At 38.8% G+C, this 26,728-nt stretch overlaps 2 protein-coding genes across 2 annotated transcripts; one reads left to right on the forward strand and one right to left on the reverse strand.

Moving 5' to 3' along the window:
* Positions 1-280: 280 nt before the first annotated feature.
* LOC124283320 (alkylglycerol monooxygenase-like) lies at positions 281-16,936 on the reverse strand. Its single transcript, XM_046719355.1, has 11 exons — positions 16,704-16,936; positions 11,607-11,734; positions 11,318-11,469; positions 10,126-10,229; positions 8,939-9,034; positions 7,774-7,906; positions 7,012-7,091; positions 6,334-6,468; positions 3,334-3,450; positions 2,763-2,845; positions 281-1,773 (listed from the first exon to the last, which is right to left on the reverse strand). The coding sequence occupies exons 1-11, from the start codon at positions 16,818-16,820 to the stop codon at positions 1,563-1,565; spliced, it is 1,356 nt and encodes a 451-aa protein (XP_046575311.1). The 5' UTR covers positions 16,821-16,936; the 3' UTR covers positions 281-1,562.
* A 500-nt stretch (positions 16,937-17,436) lies between these two features.
* Positions 17,437-26,224, forward strand: LOC124283348 (pirin-like protein). The gene is given in 10 exon segments (XM_046719387.1): positions 17,437-17,516; positions 19,582-19,746; positions 21,077-21,199; positions 21,771-21,907; positions 22,221-22,329; positions 23,545-23,673; positions 24,621-24,673; positions 24,675-24,717; positions 25,015-25,109; positions 25,487-26,224. Coding segments are annotated over 9 exon segments (933 nt in total). The 5' UTR covers positions 17,437-17,516; positions 19,582-19,616; the 3' UTR covers positions 25,601-26,224.
* Positions 26,225-26,728: the final 504 nt, after the last annotated feature.

The raw sequence follows: 26,728 nt of genomic DNA on the forward strand, positions 1-26,728 counted from the left end.
AGACAGTACGATGTGAGAGCAATATGCATGATTCAAGAGTGAGTGAGTGAGTGAGGTTTTATGCAGTTTTTAGCTTTATTCCAGCAGCATCCTAGCTGGGGACACCAGAAATAGGCTTGACGCATTGTATCTATTAGGCAACCAAACCTGGGTGTGGGGCATGGTTGTGTGTCATGCAAACGAAGAATATTTGGGAGCATCATGTGAGGGATCTGTCTGTGCTGGTACACTCTACATGCTAAAGGCATCATACCTCTCTAATTCACACACAAACCAAAACTAAATTCTGGAAAGGTTTGATTGTCAATTTAGTAATCAAACTGCATCAACATTTATCACAACATAACAATGAGCTGATGCCACTGACAATAATAATAGCACTGAAAGACAAATGGGCAAATGTTATTGTGATCATAACATGCCAAATTATTCTCCAGGTTCCAGGGGTTTGTAAAAACAGTTTTAGTAATTCTTTAGGTAGAGACACAGCCTTCAATATGCTTGTTCAAGAATATAACTGTCCAACATGCCAAAATAATAACACTCCACAATGTACAACAATATTGAACACTATATTTATAAAAATATGAATTTCATGAAAACCGCAATCTAAATACCAAAATTGCAATATGAATATACCAAATTTCATACTGTAGTGTTAGGCAAATAGCAAAATCCTCTTTCCACAGATAAAGGGGCTAGTCTTGCGCAGATTGTTTCTGAACTCTTTCCAATTAACATTGTGGATATATGTCTGGGAGATGCACACATTGTACATTATTCAATAAAATGAGCATTAGATGAAAGACACATTATCTCATTTCACATAAATGTAAATACACTTCTGCTATAACAAGGCAGATATTCACAACCATGTACAAACTCCTCTCCTGCAAACTGATGTGTCTGATGATCTTTGATTCAACAGACACAATGTTTAAGGAAAACTTTCATAAGTAAAAACGATCATTTTGGTTGAAATTTCTCACCATAGTTCAGCAATACATATAAAAACATAGTGAGAAAATGCATTTCATTTTCAAAATCCATCATAGAAAAATAAAAAGTCATATACACATAACAAAGTCAATGAACAAAGCATTAACTAATACAAAGAAGCATGAAATGTCAAATACTATTTTCAGATGTCATGTATAAGACTTTGAAGGCCATAATTTGTTTAATTAACTCAATATTTCTATGTATCTTTGGTTACATTACACTGACATACAAAAATGTGAAAGATACAGACAGTGCCTGGTTGACCTGAAGTGAACAGTATATCACAGTCTTCTTGGTACATAGCTAAATGAAATATTTCAGATATCAGTCTGTAGTTAATCAAGTTTGGACCACACAAGTCAGCAACTAACATTATGAGCATTGATCTACACAATTGGGATAGGATGACAGGTATATAATCAAGTCAGCAAGCGTCACACCCAATCCCTTATGTCAAATCTTACGACAAGCATGGGTTGCTGAAGGCACATTTTAACCTGAATCTCTACATAATAATGCTGGCTGGATGAGTCAAACATTGAAAACTATCCACAGGAATGTCACTGTTTCTTGTTCAAAGGAGTGACTTGGGCATTAAATACTTTCTGATAGAGGATCAGCCAGAGTCCGAGAGATCCAACATGAAGGAGACGGAGGAAGGGCATGGCTGTTGATGCAACAGGCTGGGTGTAGAAGTCCAGCTTCACCAGCACGATGTCCCCTACAAGGAACATCACGCAGCGACACACTTCCATCATAATACCCAAGTTACTGAAACAAAATCACATTTTCAGTCACTGACTTTCAGTGTTGGTGTATTACTGAGATCAATCATTATTGTCTTCAAGTCATGTATGTATACAGTGAATCCTTGCTGACTCCAACTGCTTTGGACATCAGTAGTAGAACTGGAGTGAATCCACTTTGAGGCAAATATGATACATATCACAAATATTGGTTAACATTTACAATAACAAGTTAGCAGTTGATGCATTATATCATATTATATTATATTATATATTATATTATATCAAAGTGATTGCAAATATTGAATTGATTTCATAAAGGCTTATGATTCGATTCACTGAATACATGAATAGTAAGTGAGTGAGTTTTACACCACACTCAGCAATATTCCAGCTATATGACGGCGGTCTGTAAATAATCGAGTCTAGACCAGACAATCCAGTGATCAACAGCATGAGCCTTGATCTGTGCAGTTGAGATACGATGACATGTGTCAACCAAGTCAGCGAACCTGACCACCCAATCCCGTTAGTCGCCTTCTACGACAAGTATGGGTTACTGAAGAATAGTGAAGATCAATTCTAACGGGGATCTTCAGGGGTGGAATACGTTTATAAACTACAGCAGCAATGTAACATATGTTTTTATATTTGGGATTACACTTTCTTAGTAAAGTACAGATTCTAGTACTTTTTGGGTTGAGTCCCATCCGGGATTCGAACCCACATTGGGTATGATCACTGATTACCAAAATATTTCAAATTGTGCTTTTATTCAGGAGGTGCTTAATTAATGCTCATGTGTATATAATATATTTCCACATAAAAATGTTGATGTTTGTAAGTACACTGACTAGTATCATTTATGTTGGTGTTCATGTTACCACGTTTGTATTGATACAAAGGAAATTTCAAGGAAATCTTAAGATCAGTAGACTCATTAAAGGCATAAATGTGACATTAATTTTGCAGACAACATCATCTAACAATCTGTACAATGTATTGTTTCCTTACTTCCTATCGAAGAGCCGTCCATATGTTGAGAGTGAGTAGCCTATGAACGTAACGAACATCAACAGGTAGGTCTGGCAGAACATCTGGAACACAAATGGAACAAAATTGTCTAAAATGTCAACATTATCTCTGCCATGGCTAATAAATTGTCATCCATTTCATGTATCAGCCCATCTTTGAAATACATGTATAACGTATTAAAATTCAACGGATCACTTGAAAATGTTAGGACGTCATCATAAACAATGTATCAATGAATAATTTGGCGCTCTTCATCAATTTCTTTTCTACAAGCCATATTTACAAGATTTTCAATTGATCGGTATGCTAGCTTCACTGTATTGCTTATCATGAAACACGATTAATATATTTGTGTAAAATTAGAATGAGCCTAAACTGTCAAGTCCTGAGAGTTAACATCAACACCTCTTGTGAGTCAACTCACAGAACAGGAAACATTTAATGCAAATACAGTGCACACACATTAATATTAAACTGCTGATTGCAATATCAAAGAAAAGGAATCACACTATTACACTTCAGATTAAAATGATTTGCCATTCTGTCTTACCTTTTTAGTTTCAAAGAGAATTTGATATCCCACAAAGGTGAGGAAGAAGTGCACAGCAACATAGACTTTGAGCCACAGCGGGACTGAGGGATTGTACTGCTTCTCTGGGGCATGAACCTGTAACATGAACACACATGGTGGATTACAGCAGGACTACGGGATTGTACTGCTTCTCTGGGGCATGAACCTGTAACATGAACACACATGGTGGATTACAGCAGGACTGGGGGGATTTTACTGCTTCTCTGGGGCATGAACCTGTAACATGAACACACATGGTGGATAACAGCAGGACTGGGGGGATTGTACTGCTTCTCTGGGGCATGAACCTGTAACATGAACACACATGGTGGATTACAGCAGGACTGGGGGGATTGTACTGCTTCTCTGGGGCATGATCCTGTAACATGAACACACATGGTGGATTACAGCAGGACTGTGGGGATTTTACTGCTTCTCTGGGGCATGAACCTGTAACATGAACACACATGGTGGATTACAGCAGGACTGGGGATTGTACTGCTTCTCTGGGGCATGAACCTGTAACATGAACACACATGGTGGATTACAGCAGGACTGGGGGGATTTTACTGCTTCTCTGGGGCATGAACCTGTAACATGAACACACATGGTGGATTACAGCAGGACTGGGGGGATTTTACTGCTTCTCTGGGGCATGAACCTGTAACATGAACACACATGGTGGATTACAGCAGGACTGGGGATTGTACTGCTTCTCTGGGGCATGAACCTGTAACATGAACACACATGGTGGATTACAGCAGGACTGGGGATTTTACTGCTTCTCTGGGGCATGAACCTGTAACATGAACACACATGGTGGATTACAGCAGGACTGGGGATTTTACTGCTTCTCTGGGGCATGAACCTGTAACATGAACACACATGGTGGATTACAGCAGGACTGGGGATTGTACTGCTTCTCTGGGGCATGAACCTGTAACATGAACACACATGGTGGATTACAGCAGGACTGGGGGATTGTACTGCTTCTCTGGGGCATGAACCTGTAACATGAACACACATGGTGGATTACAGCAGGACTGGGGATTGTACTGCTTCTCTGGGGCATGAACCTGTAACATGAACACACATGGTGGATTACAGTGGGACTGGGGATTGTACTGCTTCTCTGGGGCATGAACCTGTAACATGAACACACATGGTGGATTACAGCAGGACTGGGGGGATTGTACTGCTTCTCTGGGGCATGAACCTGTAACATGAACACACATGGTGGATTACAGCAGGACTGGGGGATTGTACTGCTTCTCTGGGGCATGAACCTGTAACATGAACACACATGGTGGATTACAGTGGGACTGGGGATTGTACTGCTTCTCTGGGGCATGAACCTGTAACATGAACACACATGGTGGATTACAGTGGGACTGAGGGATTGTACTGCTTCTCTGGGGCATGAACCTGTAACATGAACACACATGGTGGATTACAGCAGGACTGGGGATTGTACTGCTTCTCTGGGGCATGAACCTGTAACATGAACACACATGGTGGATTACAGCAGGACTAGGGGATTGTACTGCTTCTCTGGGCATGAACCTGTAACATGAACACACATGGTGGATTACAGTGGGACTGAGGGATTGTACTGCTTCTCTGGGGCATGAACCTGTAACATGAACACACATGGTGGATCACAGCGGGACTAGGGGATTGTACTGCTTCTCTGGGGCATGAACCTGTAACATGAACACACATGGTGGATCACAGCAGGACTAGGGGATTGTACTGCTTCTCTGGAGCATGAACCTGTAACATGAACACACATGGTGGATTACAGCAGGACTAGGGGATTGTACTGCTTCTCTGGAGCATGAACCTGTAACATGAACACACATGGTGGATTACAGCAGGACTGGGGGATTGTACTGCTTCTCTGGAGCATGAACCTGTAACATGAACACACATGGTGGATTACAGTGGGACTAGGGGATTGTACTGCTTCTCTGGAGCATGAACCTGTAACATGAACACACATGGTGGATTACAGCAGGACTGGGGGATTGTACTGCTTCTCTGGAGCATGAACCTGTAACATGAACACACATGGTGGATTACAGCAGGACTAGGGGATTGTACTGCTTCTCTGGAGCATGAACCTGTAACATGAACACACATGGTGGATCATAGTGGGACTGGGGGGATTTTACTGCTTCTCTGGGGCATGAACCTGTAACATGAACACACATGGTGGATCATAGTGGGACTGGGGGATTGTACTGCTTCTCTGGAGCATGAACCTGTAACATGAACACACATGGTGGATCATAGTGGGACTAGGGGATTGTACTGCTTCTCTGGAGCATGAACCTGTAACATGAACACACATGGTGGATTACAGCGGGACTGAGGGATTGTACTGCTTCTCTGGAGCATGAACCTGTAACATGAACACACATAGTGGATTACAGCAGGACTGAGGGATTGTACTGCTTCTCTGGAGCATGAACCTGTAACATGAACACACATGGTGGATTACAGCAGGACTAGGGGATTGTACTGCTTCTCTGGAGCATGAACCTGTAACATGAACACACATGGTGGATTACAGGAGGACTGGGGGATTGTACTGCTTCTCTGGGGCATGAACCTGTAACATGAACACACATGGTGGATTACAGCAGGACTAGGGGATTGTACTGCTTCTCTGGAGCATGAACCTGTAACATGAACACACATGGTGGATTACAGCAGGACTGGGGGGATTGTACTGCTTCTCTGGAGCATGAACCTGTAACATGAACACACATGGTGGATCATTGTGGGACTAGGGGATTGTACTGATCTGGAGCATAAAACTGTAACATGAACACACATGGTGGATTACAGCAGGACTGGGGGATTGTACTCCTTTTTTCGAGCATGAACCTGTAACATGAACACACATGGTGAATCACAGTGGAACAGGGGATTGTACTGCATGAACAATGAGTAGTATTGATACATTACACTTACATCAGGAATATCACTCAGTTCTCCAGTTCTTGGTTTTCCAGGTGCCCATCCGGGGCCAAATAACAAAGTGCACATTTTGTTGGACACCCCTTTTATTTCATTGAACCTCTCAAGCATGTACTTCAGGAATCCAAACTGGAAAATAGGTACAAACAACATCATAGCCAAGCCTACTATGTCATGAATAAAGAATACTAAATAATGACTGACTTATCAACATATTCATTCAATAACAGCGCCCAAGGGAATTTGTTGCCACTTTAATTTGTTTGAGTAGTTCATTCTGCTACTATAATCTGAAAATGATTGGGCACATAAGGATACTTATTTCAGTAACTACTATCACAATGCTGTTTCATTTCTTTTCAACAATTTGAGTTTTCTAAATGCTTTCTGTAATATGAACATATTACCAGGTGAGACTCTGGTGAGACAAGTACACTGATTTAGAGAAAGGGGAGACAACTGAATTGTGCAAACAGGCGCATTACTATACTGATATATTACATACCAAACATGAAAGGCAAGTGTAACGTGTGATCATCGAGGTCACAACAGTCCATGCCATCCGGGCAAGATGACACACACTCATCTAGGTCAAAAATGGCCACTACCAAATTTTTTAACAGAAAGAAAGTCAATATTTCAATGTTCATTCACACGGAAGTGATCACGAACCTGAACCCAGAACTGGTCAAATGTGTTGAGTGGATGGGTAAGGCCATATACAACCTCTTCAACCTCAGGTTCGAAGGTACCTTAAAAACAATATGAACAAAATGTCTTATAATGATCAACACAAAAAATCAGCTGTATTTAACATTAACAACATGTATGATTGATAGTATGTTCATTCACACTGCCTCTAAATAATCAGGTCTGGACCAGACAATCCAGTGACTGACATTACCATCATCAATCTACACAATAGGCAATGATAACAGCCATCCATCTGATTAACCCATCCCATTAGCAACCTCTTACAACAGTGTATGAAATAAGCCAAAAGCCCAGCCAGACATCAGGGCTAGTAACTTCAAAATGTTACCAGCCCAAAATGGATTTAACCAGACCAAATATGGTGAATTTACTCAGATATATGGAACATCTACAATTTTTACCAGACCATCGGGTTGGCTAGCTGTAAATTTAGACCGTCCGTCAGAAATCTAGACCGTCTCGGGCCTTATTTCATACACTGCTTACAAGTAACATTGCTGAAGACTGTCCTGTAAACTGTATGAGACATATCAACTTATATCCTTAGAGAAAGCCATACTGTGACATTCAACCTAATGGTTCTTCATGAAAGACTACCCTAACCTGACACATGATAGAAAAGTGAAAACGTCTCCTGAAAATATTTATGTACTTTGTTGTTTTGTCAAAGTGTATCTTGTCTCCTAACTGTACACAGAGCAACCTGTCATAATGACTTACCAAATATTCTGTCCCAGATGATGAGAGTCCCTGCATAGTTCTTGTCTATACAGTATCTGTTCCTCCCATGATGCACTCGGTGGTGACTCGGAGTGTTCAGGATGTACTCCAGTGGTCCTAGAGATCTCACATACTGGAACAGTGAGTCAACCACTATTCAGCCTACTACAGGGTTGAATCCCTTTACTGGATTGGAACATTAACTGTGACATGAAACATGATTCAGAGATCTCACATACTGGAACAGTGAGTCAACCACTACTCAGTCTACTACAGGGTTGAATCCCTTTACTAGATGGGAACATTAACTCTGATATGAAACATGATTCAGAGATATCACATACTGGAACAGTGAGTCAACCACTACTCAGTCTACTACAGGATTGAATCCCTTTACTAGATGGGAACATTAACTCTGATATGAAACATGATTCAGAGATCTCACATACTGGAACAGTGAGTCAACCACTACTCAGTCTACTACAGGATTGAATCCCTTTACTAGATGGGAACATTAACTCTGATATGAAACATGATTCAGAGATCTCACATACTGGAACAGTGAGTCAACCACTACTCAGTCTACTACAGGATTGAATCCCTTTACTAGATGGGAACATTAACTCTGATATGAAACATGATTCAGAGATCTCACATACTGGAACAGTGAGTCAACCACTACTCAGTCTACTACAGGATTGAATCCTTTTATAATGCATCAACCACTACTGTAGTTTCTTGTTTAATGTCACAATCAACAATATTCCAGCCATATGATTGCAGTCTGTAAATAAGCAAGTCTGTCCCAGACAATCAAGTGATTTACATCTTTAGTATTGATCCACACAACTAGGATACAATGACATGCATCAGTGAGCATGACAGCCTGTTCTTAACAGTTCCCACTAATGACAATCATGTGTTGCTGAAGACCAATTCTAACCAAGATTTTCACTTGGTTACAAGTAAACTAGTAAAGGTTACTAGCAAAGTGTAGGACATCAGCACATGATCAACCAATTTATGGCTGTACAAATATATAGAGTGTGCATTCAGAATCTCAGGTAGTGGCACCAGTCCCCCAACACCAAACCCTGTCAGCATGGTTACCCTTCCTTGTGCCTTTACTAATTGACCATGCTATGATCATGGTGATCTGACTGACCTCTGTATGGATCCAGAACTGGTACAGGATGTTGAGCTCATGGTGAAGGATGAACATCGGAGGAGGGATGAACAGAGCAAATGGGAGGTAGAACACCTGAAGAAAATGCCAGGTATGCTTACATGAAAGTGACATAAGGAATTATATGATGCCACCCCGAGACGGCAATATTCCAGCTCTATCATCCCACATTACATCAAGACCTGCAGCTGACTGAAGACCATTCATTCACCCTGGATATCCTGCCTCGGCTTATTCCGGAAGCTAAACCATTGTTCCAGCTATATGACTCTTTCTATCAGTGACTTAACTGTCATTACCGCAACTAACTTATTACATAATGTCACTGAATATTAAAACGCCACTCTATTAAGTAATTACTTTGCACTATTTTTAAATAAGTATTGACTTGTAAGCCTAATTAGTTTTAGAATAAAAATGTTTGATTGTAAACCAAAAGTCACTGTGTTCTTTAATCTGATTGGTTGAAAAACGTGATCAAATGGTATTTGATTCCCGGAAATTCTCTGCGTATTAATACATACAAACATCGCTCACACCATTGTATTGTTACGTCGTCAGCTGTGATGACGTCATTAAAATCATATTGTGACATAAAGTCCGAATGACGTCACAAATGAGCAGTTCCAGATGTTACCGTGGGTGACAGCCGAAACGGCCGGCTGATGACATTTCACTGCTGTACCCGTACTCGATGTCAATGAGAGCAGACACAAAATACGTGTGTGGACCTTTTGGTTTACTTTTGTGTTTACAATGTCGATAAACATCATGTGTTGGCCAATTTCCGGGTGTTATTGAGTATTTGAAGCACGGGAATTCATTTGAAACCTCCGGCTGACGCCGTCGGTTTCAAATGAAATATTCCCGTGCTTCAGCCGGAGGTTTCAAATGAAATATTCCTGTGCTTCAAATACTCAATAACACCCGGAAATTGGCCAACACATGATGTTTATCTCCTAATTGTATAACATTTCTTTGGGTTTTTTACTTTTCACACTGAATTGTTTTAAGTACAGATTTCTGGGGTTTTATATCCTTTCACTTGGAAACTGATGAGTAAACATACCAACACACATACACTACATCAGTAACAAACCAGTGATGTGTGTACCGAACTGTGGTGCACCTGTATTTCATCTGTGTTTAAATAAAGTAGCTCTTACCCATGATGTATATCCCTGTAACATCGACTGCCTCAAAGCTGTTGTAAAATTGTAGTATTCAGAGCTGTGATGGACCTGGTGAGCAGCCCACATAAAATTCACCTCTGAAACACAAAGACTTCTTAACTGTAGGTATATGACATGTAAGTTTATTACAGGTACTGAACTTATTAACATGTTATAACATGCAGGTATACAAATGTGCTACAGGGCTGGGTGTGGCCTTTGGAGATAAGTGGGGTCTGCAACTTTATCAATTAGTCAGAAGCCACTGTCTCACAAAATGTCTCCTGATCCAGTCAGATCATCTTGTACTGAGACTAAAAGATACTGAATACAATTTCGTTCTCGTAGACACAAAGATTTTGGTAAGGACTAAAAGTGTGCATCTACCAATGTTCTGCATGTCATTTCACCATAGTTAGAGATGGGTCTGTCATATCACCTGCTTGACAAGGGATTTACAATTTACATTGACACATCGCATTTATTGTTACAAAGACAGAGTAACCAGGGGTGGAAATAACTTTAAAATTGCTAGTGTACTCCGGTACAGTGGCACATGTAAAATCACTTGCCCTTATAATTATTCTGCTATACCGGCTGATTTTTTTGGTGATTTTTTTAAATAAACAAAATGATTAACATTAGAATGTCAACTGGGCACCAGTACAGCATGATGTACAAATGTGCTTGCCCGACAAAAACCCACTGGACTCGGACGTCGGGCAATGGGTTATTTCCACCCCTGGAGTACATCCAGAAAACTATCCCCTATATAGTATATTCATTATACCAACTTCTAGATACACCTTTTATAGAAGTTAAACCTCTTCTTTGTAAAGAAGAAATTGGTGTTCCATATACTGTATCCTTACTAAGTTATGCCTGCTCCTTTTTAACACTGTTCAATTCCTGAATCCCAGGTTTATCTTCTGCAAAGTTCTATTCACATAAGTACATACTCTTTTAGTAAACACAAGCCCAAGATATTTTTGATAAAAACATATCATTTCTAAGTCAAGCAGCAAGAACTTATCTTGACCATACCATTAGTACTCTTACAAAACAGTTTTCAAAATCTGTCATATAAAATAAATTAAATACTGAAATATACATGTACATAATGTTTTAAACATGCAAGTATATATCAGATAAAGAAACAAATGCTAGGTAAAACACAGTTACATACCATGTGCCATACGATGGAACCAGTAATACCCTAGGTCCACGGCCAGGAAGCACAACCACCAGGTGTATGGAGAGTCCCATGGTAACACATGAATCTGAAAGTTCTCATGCACCCATATGTATGCTGCAATATGAAGGGATCTGAAGAAGAGTCTGAAAACAAACAACACATCTGAGTTAGTTAGATAAGCATCTCAGCTATTAGGCAGGAAATTGTACACCATACAAGAAATGGCAAGGTCATTTATTGATGAGTCAAATGGTTTATAATCCCAAGTGCACATACTCACAAAGGAAGCCTAGAAAACATTCCTGCTCCAACAGAAGTGAGTCCATCATTGAGACTTCTTTTGCCATCACCTCGAAGAAGCATTACAATGAACTCAACCGCTATAAAGCCCAGAAAGAAAGGGGCTGCCTGTAATAAGACAATGATAAATTCTGATTAAAAACAGACCTAATATGCATTTCAACCAGTTAATCAAATATATGAATTCAGTCCAACATGAGACCTAGCATATGAGAAATGGAATATTGGGCTGATAATAACAAAGTATGTACAAACATGGTTATTGTTATTGGAATCTACCTAAAGATAAGTTGTGTCTTTGTTTTTAAAGATAAATTACAAATAACAGAGGGATTTATCTAGGTCTGCTCAGAGGCCAACAATCAGTCCCACATCTTCAACAAATGTCAGTAAATATACCCATATTATAACAAGTGTTTGCCACTGATATGGCAATGTCACCCGCCGGTAAAGAATGGAATATCTATATTTATTACTTTTAATTTTTTGGTCACATACAAGATGCCTGAAATGATTGGTGTCTGCCTAATCACCCAATCTAGGCTGTCAACATAATTGAAAACATTGGCTGCAATGTTTTATGAGATATCGTGTTTAAATAAGTTTGAAAAGCGGTCAAAGTGTCGTGGTGACCTTGAACTTGAAGATAAGGTCATGGTTACCCAAATAAACTGGTGTCTGTGTAATCCCCCAATGTAGGATGTCACCAAATTTGAAGACATTGGGTATAACGGTCCATGAGATATCGCATTAACAAGAGTTTGAAAAGTGGTCAAAGTGCCGTGGTGACCTTGAAGATAAGGTCAAGGTCACCCAAATAAACTGGTGTCTGTGTAATCCCCCAATGTAGGATGTCACCAAATTTGAAGACATTGGGTACAACGGTCCATGAGATATCGCATTAACAAGAGTTTGAAAAGTGGTCAAAGTGCCGTGGTGACCTTGAAGATAAGGTCAAGGTCACCCAAATCGACTGGTGTCTGGGTAATCCCCCAATGTAGGCTGTCACCAAATTTGAAGACATTGGGTACAACAGTTCATGAGATATCTCGTTAACATGAGTTTGAAAAGTGGTCAAAGTGCCGTGGTGACCTTGAAAATAATGTCAAGGCCACCCAAATCGACTGGTGTCTGCGTAATCCCCTTATGTAGGCTGTCACCACATTTGAAGACATTAGGTACAACAGTTCATGAGATATCGCGTTAACAAGAATCGGGACGTACGGACGCCACTGAATACATAGTCCCCCATTCCGCGTTGCGTCGGGGGACAATTACAAAATTTCCAGATCATGTAATACTGTTATGAATAACTGTGTCTGTTGTACAGCAACTATACATGTGACTGACCAATTTGAGCAAAATAACAATTTTAACAGATGGAAGTCATGGTGGCTGAGTGGATTAGATGGCTGACTTTGTATGCCTGACTATGAGGGTTTTGCGTTCGGAATCCTGGAAGGGGTTCAACCCAACGAAAGTACTAGAATCTGTACTGTACAGAGAAAGTGTAATCCCAAATATAACATGTGTTACATTTGACCACTTTCTAAATGGCATTGTGTATACACATGGTCATATTGATAAACCCATAAAGAACTGATGTAACAATCTCTTTGTGAACCAGTCCATGTTAACCATTTAAACTGCCAATAACGACCTTCAACTTCACTGATAGCAAATTAGCATGATTAGTACATTAACATCAGAGTTGGAGTCTTGGCTTTGAGGAGGAAGTTGAATGTAATTGATTGTGTTAATGTATAGGTGTATTTTTTGGAAAAGTGCTATTTTCACAAGTTAAATGTTAATATATCAAGAAACTGTCCATCGACAGTACAGAAATTACCATGCTAGCATTTTCCATATATTTTATATTCAGATTCAATCACACTCACAATATATTTCAAGAAAGTAATGCAGTGGAGGATATACATGGAAGTTTCCCTTCATAATTTGTTCATTACCATTGACAAACACTTTATAGCAAACAGAAATTGAGGACTAGGTATTTAGAAACAGCACTCAGTATATTTAACATTAACATTTAACAGTTCCAGTTGAAAGCTTAATGTAAGAACAGGAAAGCCCCAAGCAGATTTCAGATGTGAACCACTTTGGTGAACTCAGTGAGCACTGGCATGGTACTGGCAAACCTAGAAACATTACCTGGGCTAACGAGAATCAAACCTACACTTAATGGCTTCTGGCGTGCTTAATGGATAAGACAACAAAACAAACAAATCAGCAAACTGAGGTGCCTCAGATGACTAAGCCATCCATGCCTTGAATCATTTAAGAACTATCACAGTTGATCAGATAATGCAAAAATAATCATACATTTCATACATATGTAGCAGTGCTTTTATTAATATTGCCTCAAAAGGGAAACACGGCTACAGATATCATAATTTGTCAAACTCTAAATCATGTCTAGATAAAAGATCTATAGAGCTAATATGTATTTCACTTACAAAATGTCCAAATTTTAAAAAGTAGTAAGATTTTTCACAAGCACTTGTTTACAATCAGCAAAGATATCTGAGGAATTTGTTCTTCAGAATATGCAGTCCGCTTCTTGCAATTACATTGGATCCTGATTCATATTGTTGTAAACAGATTAATTAGCCCATATCGTATGTGTTTGCATAATCATCTGATCAACACATATTCCCGATGCAGCTTTAAAAACTATAAAAATATATTTCATTCAGGAAACTATGTTTTCATTTTAATCTTTAATGTAAAATCTTTAACACCAAACGTTATCAAAATACAAATGTTACTGTAAATCATATATTACATGAATGCCACTACAGTCCGTTTGAGTCAGAAACGGACCGATGAATTGCAAATTTTATCATTGTACAAAATTGCCACATAAATATAAATAGTACACATGTTTATCATTTACTAATACCCAACCGCTTTCTTATATTTGAAAATTTTCCGGACTCCACCAAAAAAGTTGTTTAAGAAACTATCATCATTGAAAACGCAAAATGTTGTTATCTGTCGCGGCGGGGTGAAACCGCAGATACGGAACAGCCACTATCTCGTCGTGACACGGGATACGCATGCCTGATGAAAAATGAAGTTGAATACTGACGTGAAACAGTTGATGATTAAAGTGTAATGATTTTTCCATGCTGAAGCCGAAAAGGGGCAAACCATTTTATGCCATATTAATAAATACCGTAAGCGGGCATCAAAAGCTTTAGGAGTATCAGCAAGGGTACTGACAAATGTTCTGGAACACAAACATTGTGAGGGTGACGCGAAGCAGGTAGGGGTTGTGTCAAAATCACACAAATTAAAACATTTGGACAACTTTCAAAAGAACCGTGTAAGGCAGTCTATCAACAAGCTCTATTCTGAAAACAAATACATGTCGCTGAAAATTTTTAAAAGCATTTGAAGCAAGAACACAACCTCAGAGTATCAAAGTACACACTCTGGCGACTCTTACACTCTTTCGGGTATCGTTATAAGAAAATTTCGGGGGAAGAATAGGTCAGTACTCTGTGAACGCCCTGATATCGTTTGCTTGAGAAATAATTTTCTCAGGGTTATAAAGAAGAAGCGCGAGGAAGGGTTCAAGCCAGTGTACTTGGACGAGACCTGGGTCAATGCCTCGCACACTGCCAGCAGTCAGTGGGTTCCCGATGGGGGTGATAAGGGGTCACGTAGAAAGCTGCCTCTAGGGAAAGGAGAGAGACTAATCATTCTCCATGCTGGTTGCTCCAGCAAAGGCTTTCTCCCAGGCTGCGACTTGGTATTCAGGGCAAAGTCCACAGATAACAGAGACTACCATTCCCAGATGAATGGTGCGGTTTTCCTCGATTGGGTTAAAAACAAGTTGGTACCAGCTCTACCAGAGAAGTCTTTTATCGTAATGGACAATGCCCCATACCACAGCGTGCAGGACCCCGACAGTAAAGCCCCGACATCGAACAGTCGAAAAGGTGATATGATATCATGGCTGGACAAATTTCAGATCGCGACGCCTTCAAAGGCAACGTAAGCCTCAGCTATATGAGATCATAAAAACCCACAAAGGTGAACCTTTCTACAAAGTTGACAGTTACATAAAAAGTAAGGGTCACGATATTCTGCGACTTCCACCCTATCACTGTGACCTTAACGCCATTGAAATGATATGGGGTATTGTCAGAGGAGATGTTGCTAGATCAAACACAACTTTTAGATTACGTGACGTAGAGGTTTTGGTTGAGGAATCCTTAACAAAATCACGACTGAAACTTGGCAAAACTGTGTCAACAAGGTAGCTAACGTCATTGAACAAGGTTACTGGTCTCGGGATGGCATACAACAGGCAACTGTGGCACCACTTGTCATCCCTTTAAGTCGTGACTATGACACTACGACGGACGAGGAACCGACAGGTCTCCCGGAATAGATTTTGAGATGTCCCCAGCCATGACTGGCTGTTCCGTATCTGCGGTTTCACCCCGCCGCGACAGATAACAACTTTTGCGTTTTTAATGATGATAGTTTTTTAAACAACTTTTTTGGTGGAGTCCGGAAAATTTTCAAATATAAGAAAGCTGTTGGGTATTAGTAAATGATAAACATGTGTACTATTTATATTTATGTGGCAATTTTGTACAATGATAAAATTTGCAATTCATCGGTCCGTTTCTGACTCAAACGGACTGTATATTGCATTTAGTTTAAAATTATTAGTTTTCGCAAAAGACAAATGAAGAAAATTATTTGTCTGAAATATTTACTTTGTAAACGCAAGTCATGTGCACTGCATTAAATGTTACAAATAAAACCATTGGATAGTTCTTGCTATCCTATGAAAAGAAACAATTTCTTTAAAATATTAAGCTAAAATCCATAATATGTCATAAAGTTAGCTGAAATTTTACTTCCTGTGATTGTTTCTTGGCCGCTAAACTTGTTCGATTGAAAACTTCTATCCAGCCGTGGATCATACAACTGGACACGTAAAACTGTGTTGACAAGCAAGAAGGAAAACAATTTTACTTTTGCTGGTGATATAAAGCTAGATATATCTATACTTTGCCCCGTACTTTGGTATACTTACTTCTTTTATGTACTTAGGTACATCTTCAGCTTTCTCAAACGAGGTTTCATTTGGTGTTACGAAATAAAACATTCGCCTAAAGCCACTTGTTACTTGAACATTCCACATCCAATCCATCGTTGTGTTTTCCTGGAACAAAGGTCACACTGCCTCTTTGATTTTAAGTTATGTCTAGGTTGTAAATAAAGCAAATGAAATATCAAGCAAACCAGCTGATAACAAACTGCAGACGACGCGACCGGTGTTATGCTATGATTGATCTTCCTATTAAAAAAATCCACAACCACATGACCATAAATGTTTCTGTGAACAGCTGCTGAAAAGTTAATATTGTTATTGACTTCTGTCTCTACTCTCAGCCTTTCCTGCTTCTCGTCATTATATTTCCTGCTATAAGTATAACGTGAATTTGCTTCATTCACTGGCCTAAATATTTATAGGGAATATTTCAATGTAACACCGGGTCAAAGTTATATAAACCACTTACAACATTTGAGAAACAAAAATAATTCTTATTACAAATTCAGACTCTATTTACAATATTTTATTAGTTTTATCATAAACATTTTGCATATTTCAATCATATTATGATGATATGTTTTTTTTATAATAAGTACTCAATCTATTTTTATGTGTTGTATGTGATTTATCGTCCTTGTAAAAAGGGAGGCTATTCTAATCATGTAAACATTGTCCAAGGACACAGCTCCCTTCGTTCAGTTCATCAGTTGTTTGTTACTGTAGGTAAGAAGTTCTTGTTCGATACGATCTCGTGCCACATGAAGCACCAGTGAAAATAGAAACAAAATGGCTGTACGTTTGTACGCTCACAATATTCATATTCCGACACGACAGCCTTATCAGACTGGCTTAGTCTGTCCCTAATTATCACTGTCAATCTGAAAGGGTGTCGCTGTCACCACGATAAAGTCGATTGATAACTTGATTGTGGTAATCCGTTTATGATGTTTGTAGGAGAATATCATCAACAAGAGCTGTCCCTGTAGGTTGTTTGTGTATGTGAAATACTCAAACTGCAGATAATGTGCATAGTTTACCCCTTTTTATGTTGCAGTGACTTTTGTCTGTGTAAGTGATTTAGTATTTTGTCAGAGAGGAAGGTTTTAGTGGATATACGTATGTACACGTACTGTGTTTAATGCCCATGTGCCTGTACACATTTTTTTCAGTAGGTTTTATAATTCCTAATAGTTTCTCATAGATTCTTATTGACTGGATGTTTTGTGTATTGCCTATTTATTAAATGCTTGATTTTAGTTCTGTAGTATGTAGCATGTGACAGTTGAATCAACATTATTCTTTTCTCTCTGTACTAATGTGTAATACCCCAAGCATTTTATATCTATAGTTTGTGTATGTGTTTGTTGTAAAAATAGCATACGAGGGGATATCAAGAAGTTCTAATTATCACCATGAATTTATTGAGAAATTATGACGAAAATTTAAAGGTAACATCAGTGATCTTTATCTAGTTATTGGACCAAAACTATTTACATCACTTTGTTCAATCTTGATTCAAAACATGAGTAACCCCATGTATGGAGAAAATTGAGGCACGCAGTGTTATCATGTTTTTGCACTTGAAGGGTTGCATTGCCCGACAGATTCACGAGGAGATGAAATCTGTTTGTGGTGAAGATAGTCCATCTTATGATACTGTTGTGAGATGGCAAAGGCATTTTCAAACTGTTCATATGTCCCTCACAGTTGAGCCAAGATGCGGACTCCGTTTTAACGATACCAATGAGGTCATTGAAGAGGTGGAGGGTTGGTTTTCCATGAAATCAGGGGGGTCTGTTCTGTCAAGAACTGTTGGGAGAAATGTGTCACTCTGGATGGTGTAGAGAAGTCTAAGGACAAGAAATCAAAATAAGGTTTCTACCCTGAATACGTCTTGGTGATTATTAGAAATATTTGATACCCACTGGTATCCCTACAATTTAGTAAACAACTGTTTTAGCTTGTTGCAAAATGTTTTTATACATTATTCTAATGGTCATGTCATGATTCTTGAGGTATGTTTCCATATATTGTTTTAATCTTCAGGACCACAAAATCCATATCATTAGATTTGTATGACAAAGATCCCTTAAGTTTCAGCCATAATTTAGAACACTTTAAGATACTACAGATAAGACCACCCTGACTTTTTCAAGTTAAAAATAGCACATGAAAAAGGCAATGAAAAAATGTTGATTGACTCGCATGATTAAAAATAAGCTTCTTTCAAGACCTCTGCTTGTTAGCAGCAATATTTTAATATTACTCCTTCATAATCATAACTATTTTGTAAACAGTAATGAAGTTATGGGGAGGAAGGGGGGGGGGGATTTTCCCCTTACCTTTGGACTTATTTATGTTCATCCTCCCTTCTCCAAAACCCTGGAACCGCCCCTGCTAGTATACTGTTCAACGCTACATTATACCCAACTCTTGTCACACCGTTCTGTGTCTAATGTATCACTTTGTTAATGTGAGTGCCTCACATGAGATTATGCAGTTAGTATGGCATGTGTAGTCAACCTGGTGTGACAGTAAACTCCAATATGGCTCACTAAAGAAAGTGTTAATGTAAGTGACTGTTTTGTAATAGATTTATGGCTTGTAGTATCCATGGTATCCTCTGAACTATTTCATCCCTCAAATATGAGGGCATTACCTGGTATATGATATTCAAGGTACTAATATTTACCTACACATTTTTAAAGAGAAGTTGCTCTGATAGAGTAGAACCATTGTACCATGTACATCTGGGTGATGTGTGATAAGTTATTTATTTTGTGTAATAATGTATTTTAGGCAGTGGTGAAGTAACAGTGACTGTTTTAGCTAATAAGCAAATTCATTTCATTTCTAGGTTATCTTATTTGAAGTTTGTTCCTCCTGTTCTACATGGCTCAAAGAACGGTTGTGAAAATTGCCACACCCAAACTTCAGAGAGAAGGTGGCGGCTTCCTGGTCCGACGAGTGATTGGAGGAGTAGTGCCAAGATGTGATCCATTCCTGATGTTGGATCACATTGGTGAGCAGAGCATGAGATGGCAAATAATACACTCACCATTCTTTGATGTTTGGAAATATGAAAAGATATTCAGTCTCTTAAAAACAACAAATTAATTGTGAAGAATCTAACATATTTCATCTGTTCAAGTGTTAGCAGTCTGTGAAAGAATGTTTAGTTGTTTGAACTTATCCTTTAAGTTTAACACCTATTACAAAAGATTTTACTTGTGATGTATTGTGCATGTGTAACCATAAACAAAGATAGAATCACTTCTTCATTTGGAAACATACACTTGTAACCAGGTTTGTGCATGGATATATGGGGCGGTGGGGTAGCCTAATGGTTAAAGTGTCAACTCGTCACTCTTAAGAACCAGATTATTCACCACATGGGTACAATGTGTGAAGCCCATTTCTGGTGTTCCCTGGTGTAATATTTCTAAAAGCAGCATAAAACCATACTAACTCACTTCTGCATGGGTGACTGGTTACGGGGGGAGAATGTTTGACTTAAAACCAAACATAATATGTGCATGACTTTGTAAAAGAATATCATGTATCTGCCACATATGTTTATCTGTTACAATCAAAGCTTTACACACTTAGGTCCCTAGACCATTGGTTAAAGTTGAAGAGGACGTTAAATGTGTGGCTGCTCATGTCTAAATGATCTCTTACATTTTTAGGTGCTTATTAGGGGTGGGTATTGCAGAGAATATTCAAATTGCGATATATTGCGATGCGAAAGCATGTATTGCAATATATTGCATGAAGTATTTTTAAACAAAAAACTACTTATAATCGAGGTAATGCTTGATTTATAGAGCAAATACACAGCAAAATCACTATGCTTGATTAAGCTTTGATAACAACTTTTATTCATGATTAAAAATACAAATGTGAATAATATTTGGCACAAATGAAACAAGGAAATATCCGAAGATTTCCGAGTGTTACGAAGTTTTTCGAATGCAAGTCAAAATACCGGTTTTCGATCAGCGTGTCGCAATACGTATCGTTTTCATGTCTGAACAGGTAAATACCAGTAAACCGGTTATATTGCATAGCCCTAGTGCTTACTGTCTTTTTCCTGGACATGAAAATAATGGAAAGTTCACTGTGAATAGTTATGCTGATTGTGTGACAGGGCAAGCTAAGCTTTACCAATGTTTATGTGGGATCATTGGATATTGGATACATCATCAAACTGCCAGACGTATGAGGCAGTGGAATGGTGGGTTTATCATGATTCATTTATAAGATGTTCTACATATTGGTAATAATGAGGAAACATTGGAACTGTTTGAATGTGAATGACAGTACCATCAGTTGTCATGTCTTTGACACAGGTCCAACAGAGCACAAACCGGGCGAGGCTCTTGGTGCCCCAGACCACCCCCATAGAGGGTTTGAGACGGTCACATATGTCATCGATGGGGGAGTCAAGCACCAAGATTCTGCAGGCAACAAAGGTATGTGATGTGGTCTTGTCATCCCTTTCAGTTCTAAGGATGTTATAGATACATGTATCTGGTACTGCAATGATGTTATACATGACATTAAACACTATTTCACCTCATGTGTTGTGTTGTATGAAGGTGTCCTGAAGGCTGGGAGGGGGTGTGGATGACACCTCATGTCTTTGTGTTGTGTGTAGGTGTCCTGAAGGCTGGGTGGGTGTGGTGGATGACACATCATGTCTGTGTTGTGTGTAGGTGTCCTGAAGGCTGGGTGGGTGTGGTGGATGACACATCATGTCTGTGTTGTGTGTAGGTGTCCTGAAGGCAGGGTGGTTGTGGTGGATGACACCTCTTGTCTGTGTGTTGTGTGTAGGTGTCCTGAAGGCAGGGTGGGTGCAGTGGATGACACCTCATGTCTGTGTGTTGTGTAGGTGTCCTGAAGGCTGGTTGGGTGCAATGGATGACAGACACCTCATGTCTGTGTTGTGGGCAGGGTGGTCCACTTGTCTGTGTGTTGTGTGTAGGTGTCCTGAAGGCAGGGTGGGTGCAGTGGATGACACCTTCATGTCTGTGTGTTGTGTAGGTGTCCTGAAGGCTGGTTGGGTGCAATGGATGACAGCCGGCAGTGGAGTGGTCCACTCCGAGATGCCTACAGATGACTTGTTGAAGAATGGGGGTAAACAAGAGGGGTTCCAGCTCTGGGTTAATTTACCATCCAAGGTATGGCTACTATTTTTTATTTAATATAAAGAAACATTGATTTTCTCTTGATATAAAGAAAATGGCAATCAGCTTCTGACCTGTGATGGCTTGTCAGAAACTGAGTGCTACGAGTCTTGATATTAGAATCCCATGTTTTTAAATGATCATAGAAAATAGTTGTTGACATATCATGCATTAACAAAGATAGAATTACTTCTTCATTTGGAAACATACTCTTTGCGATATACTTGCACATGTAGATTTACCAGGTAGAAATATCAGAAGGTTCTGTGTGATGAAGAAGATGGCGTTATTTTGTGTCTGTTTATAGAACAAGATGATGGAGCCACGTTACCAAGAGGTGCCAGCAGAAACTATTCCGTCCGTGAAAACGCCTGATGGCAACGTCATTGTCAAAGTTATTGCAGGAGAATCTCTAGGTAGGACTTCTGTTATCACAGGAGAATCTGTAGGTTGTAGTTTGGTATATTGTATTATCATCAAATGTGACAAGCCAATATGACAGTCTTGGTATCATGGTCGACAATTAGGAAAAGATTGTAAGCATTGTGCTCACATAAGATGATATCAATTCCTAACATGTTTACACTCCAGAAACAAACTCCTTCTTTTTTGTATCAGTCCTGGAGACAGACCTAGCAGTCAAGGACTATGACATTTCCAACAGGGCTATTAACTGTGTGTGTTAGTTTACCTCTATTCCAAATATGAAGTAGGTCAGCTGTCTGGCTGGTGCCTTGGTGCACTGGAAGCCCTCTAAACCGGCAACCCTCCAATCCGGCATGCTCTCAATCCGGCACTAGAATTTGGTCCCGGCAGAAGCTGGTTAATTTATGATCATATACACGCCTACTAATCCGGCGTCAGTCTATTCTGTATTTCAGCACAACAAAGATTACTATCAGCACGAAAAAGGGAAAAGTTCTCTATACCGGCACGCCCTCTTATATTGGCATTTTTGGCCGGTCCCAACGAATGCCGGTTTAGAGGGCTTCCACTGTACTTGATTTCACGTGCATATCTGATGTAGTGTCTTTACCATATGAAATAATGGCGGTCATCTAGCTATACTTGCACACTCGGAAAAAGCTTTTTTATTTTGTAGTATTTGGTAAAATGTGCAAGAAAAAAGGATATTGTATTGATCTCGGTATTTGAAATATTCAAATGCAATAATGTTGTACAAATTCAAATCTCATTCATTGTGTTTCAATATGTACTGGCCAATAATTTTCTTGCCATTGTTTTTGGTTGAAATTGTTTGTACATAATTTTCAATATGTTTCAGTACATAACACATGAAATTGTTAATTCTCTAACATTATGCTACAGGTAATTAATGTTATTCTACATACGAATAACAACACATCATTACAAAGTAATGGAAAATGTCCTTTCAAGTCATGTATTTTTGAACCCCAAATTCTTGGGATTTATCTTGACCTGCTCCCAGGTAGATATCTGGTGCAAGGCCTGCATCAAATGTCAGGAAATATACCCAAAGTGGAAATACAGACTTCCAAGTTCCCACCATATGGTAGAAACTAATGTTTGGTTTTGTACTATCGGCTTGTATTTCACTGACCAATTTGACTAAAATAACAAATTTATTTTATTTACTGTAATTTGTGCAGGAGCCAAGTCGACCATCGAGACACTCATCCCTATCATGTTTCTGGACATCCATCTGAAGGCCGAATCTCAGTTTTCTCAGACAATACCCGAGTCATGCAATGGCTTCGTTTATGTCTGGAGAGGGGCTGGTAAGTCAGTTAGATATCTGGCAGATGTCTAAATGCAAATATATCAGTTAACAACAGATGCGTCAATGTAACATGACATTGTATCCAAGTTCATAATGGTATTAACAAAGGCTCTGTCTTGTATTCTTGTGTTGTGAGTGAAATCCCGTTAGTGAAGAAACTCAGCCAGAAAGACTGCAGAATACCAGATACCTTCTGTCAGCTTTGAAAACATTAGAACTGCGCAAAATATTTGAGCAACCTGACTCGAGTTTTTAGTACTTTGTTATCTTAGTGTACTTTCTCTTTAGCCTTGGATATCTTCTTTAGGGTTAGTTTAACGAATAGGGCTAGGGCTGGTTAAGTTAGAGTTAGGTAACTTGCCCAGATTTCTGTAGCTCCATTTTTTCAAAGACTTATATATTTATATTTGTGATAAGTTACGTTTCATTTTCAAAATCGTTGGTTAAATTTACTAACCGGAAGTCATCCCAAATAATCCGATTTTGATGGTTATTTTTTATTTTGATGCTCCAGTGTTATTAGTAAGGGGTGTTTTGGACCACGTCCGCTTATGGCATTATTTATGGCTAATTAAGCTCCGAGGTAGGTATCCGGTATTCTCTAGGTGTACCACTCAGCCACACTAAAGTTTCCTCTAGGGAATGCGCATACCATTCAAAAGACAGTAAGGAGCCACTGATCAGGTGACCATAGCTAATCTGACACGTGTTTCGTTGTTTTGAGTTAATGGGAACAGATAAAAATCAGAAGTTAATTATAACATTTATTAAAGCGCAATTTTCAAAATATGGACGAACTGGTGTAAAATTACCCACAAGACAGGACCCAAGGGAGTGAAATTTGATAAAAATACTGAGGGGAAAACGATGAGAGCAGTGAGGCAATGATATGTGTATATCATCTGGTACCTTGGGTACATGTGCTAAACCTGATTATCTATGCAGGATTTGTGGGGCATAACCTGCTCCCTGCCCACATGGGTCAGATTGGGGTGCTGGGGGGAGACAGGGTCCGAGGTGCTGTTGAAGGCAGGGACACAAGGTAAGTAGACTAATGGGTCAGATCACAGTCACACACACACATCTCTGATCTTCATATGTTATTGCTGTGATAGGTATCTTCAGATCAATCTTAACCTTGAACTCAACCAGTAAATCTCGGGGAATTAAAGTCTCTGTCCTGGTATGGGATCGTCATAACAGTTGGAATAAATAAGTATTATAATTTAGATTTAATCTCAAAGGGAACATGTGTCTTTGTGTAGAGATGCTACAGATTGTGTCTGTATAGTCTGATTTTGTGTCTTAACATTTTAAAATAATGTGTTTCTTGTTTCAGACTGCCATGTGCTGCTTGTGTGTGGTCAGCCAATCAATGAACCTGTTGTCCAGTATGGGCCATTTGTGATGAATACACAGGCGGAAATTGACCAGGTATGTTCATCTTCGAGTACTAGAGCAAAGTTACTAGATGCTAGTTAGAAACTGAGAGAGGACATTCTACCTGTCTGTGTCTTCTGTTTCAGCATTTCTGTAATATACTTTAGATGGAAGGAAAGCTGGAAACGAAGGAGGGTATTGATGGTTATTTATTAATTGAAAGTATTTCATTAAAACTTATACTTATCTATTATTAAAACCTTTAGTACTGACCAATTGTCTCTTGCAGAATGTCTCAGTGTTATCTGCCCTTGTCCGTATCTCAGCATAAAATTAGACTTGTTCCTCTGTTGCCTCCTTTCTTATATGAATATTGTTGAGTGTAGCATTAAACAACAAATAAAAACTCAGTTTCTCACGTGTTTGTTCAGGCAATTGAGGACTACCGAGCGGGCAAGCTTGGTGAGATCCCAGGCAAGGAGGACAGGTTTCGGCAGACAGAGGCAGCTCAGGCTATGCAAAAGAAAAACAGCTCAGCAACATAAAGTGGCGGCCATTTTGTAACTCTGAAATACTCAATTGTTGTTTGCTTGTTATGAAAGATGGTTGCCTTAGTCTATTTTATTTCAGTGTTGTTTATATAAAAATATATATATGTATATATATTTGATGTTTTTAAATCTGTGAACCAACTTATTAACTACATATGTGAAGACTTTCTGCAACATGAAACAATGCATAACACGTGTAACTGGTAGTGGGTGTGGCCTAATCTTTTTTCAGCTCATGGAAATAATGACTCAAGTAGTAATAACTGCTTAGTGAACCAATGAGAAGCCTCAGAATCACTTGCAATTTATAACCTATTATTCATTATTCACCTTTTGATACAACTAAGAGAAGGAGAAAAACTTATTTGTTACAGACTTGTTGTGACATATATTATTACCAAATGTTGACCCTATATTTCCAATTTTATTTCTAAATAGGGTTTGATAATCACAAATGGGATTTGTTTTATTAAATATGTAAATAAAATTTATAAAAGCTACATTAACTTCCAAAGGAGAAACTCAAAAATGACATTAAAATATTTCTCAAACTGAACATTCGTGTAACTTGCTGTCATACCCAAAGTGGAATTTTAAATGAATTCGCTGAAAAATGACCCCCCCCAAAAGTCAGACTAAAATATTCCCAGAGATTAGAAACATATGCCCAATGTTAAAGATTAAAGTTGATTGGTTACATGCAGATATATGTCTAATGTTATTGTTTTGAAACTCGTAGCGATCTATAATTACATTTCCTAAAATTGTTGGAAGCGCACGTACAATCTCCATGGCAAGCCCGCAAGATTGTCAGAAATACCCTCAGTTGGACCCATGAGAGCTGTTATTTCAACAAACGCACGTGCATGTATTTGAATCTCTCACCGTCAATCACATGATTTTTATCAAAAACTGTACATTAGACAGCAAAATCCTGTTAGCTAAGTTCTTTTTACTTTCAATATGACTATATATACGTTTTATTTGGACTGGATAGTATGAAAGAAGTAGATCTTATTAACAATGTATTGAGACATCTTACATCTAACAATGTCTTGTTATTGAGACATCTTACATCTATGGGGACTGTGGATAGTATGAAGGAAGTAGATCTTGTTAACA

This window comes from Haliotis rubra, unplaced genomic scaffold (assembly GCF_003918875.1).
Source record: "Haliotis rubra isolate DU_JTF1 unplaced genomic scaffold, ASM391887v1 Scf313, whole genome shotgun sequence".
NCBI classification, from domain to species: Eukaryota; Metazoa; Mollusca; class Gastropoda; order Lepetellida; family Haliotidae; genus Haliotis; species Haliotis rubra.

What these genes read in the sequence shown, in the direction of transcription:
- LOC124283320 (XM_046719355.1), bottom strand. Translation starts at nt 16,820, where the DNA reads ATGGATTGGATGTGGAATGTTCAAGTAACAAGTGGCTTTAGGCGAATG. An exon ending in AGTTCTGGATCCATACAGAG is followed by an intron (nt 7,907 to 8,938) that starts GTCAGTCAGATC and finishes TCACTGTTCCAG; the next exon opens with TATGTGAGATCTCTAGGACC. An exon ending in TTGACCAGTTCTGGGTTCAG is followed by an intron (nt 6,469 to 7,011) that starts GTTCGTGATCAC and finishes CCTATTTTCCAG; the next exon opens with TTTGGATTCCTGAAGTACAT.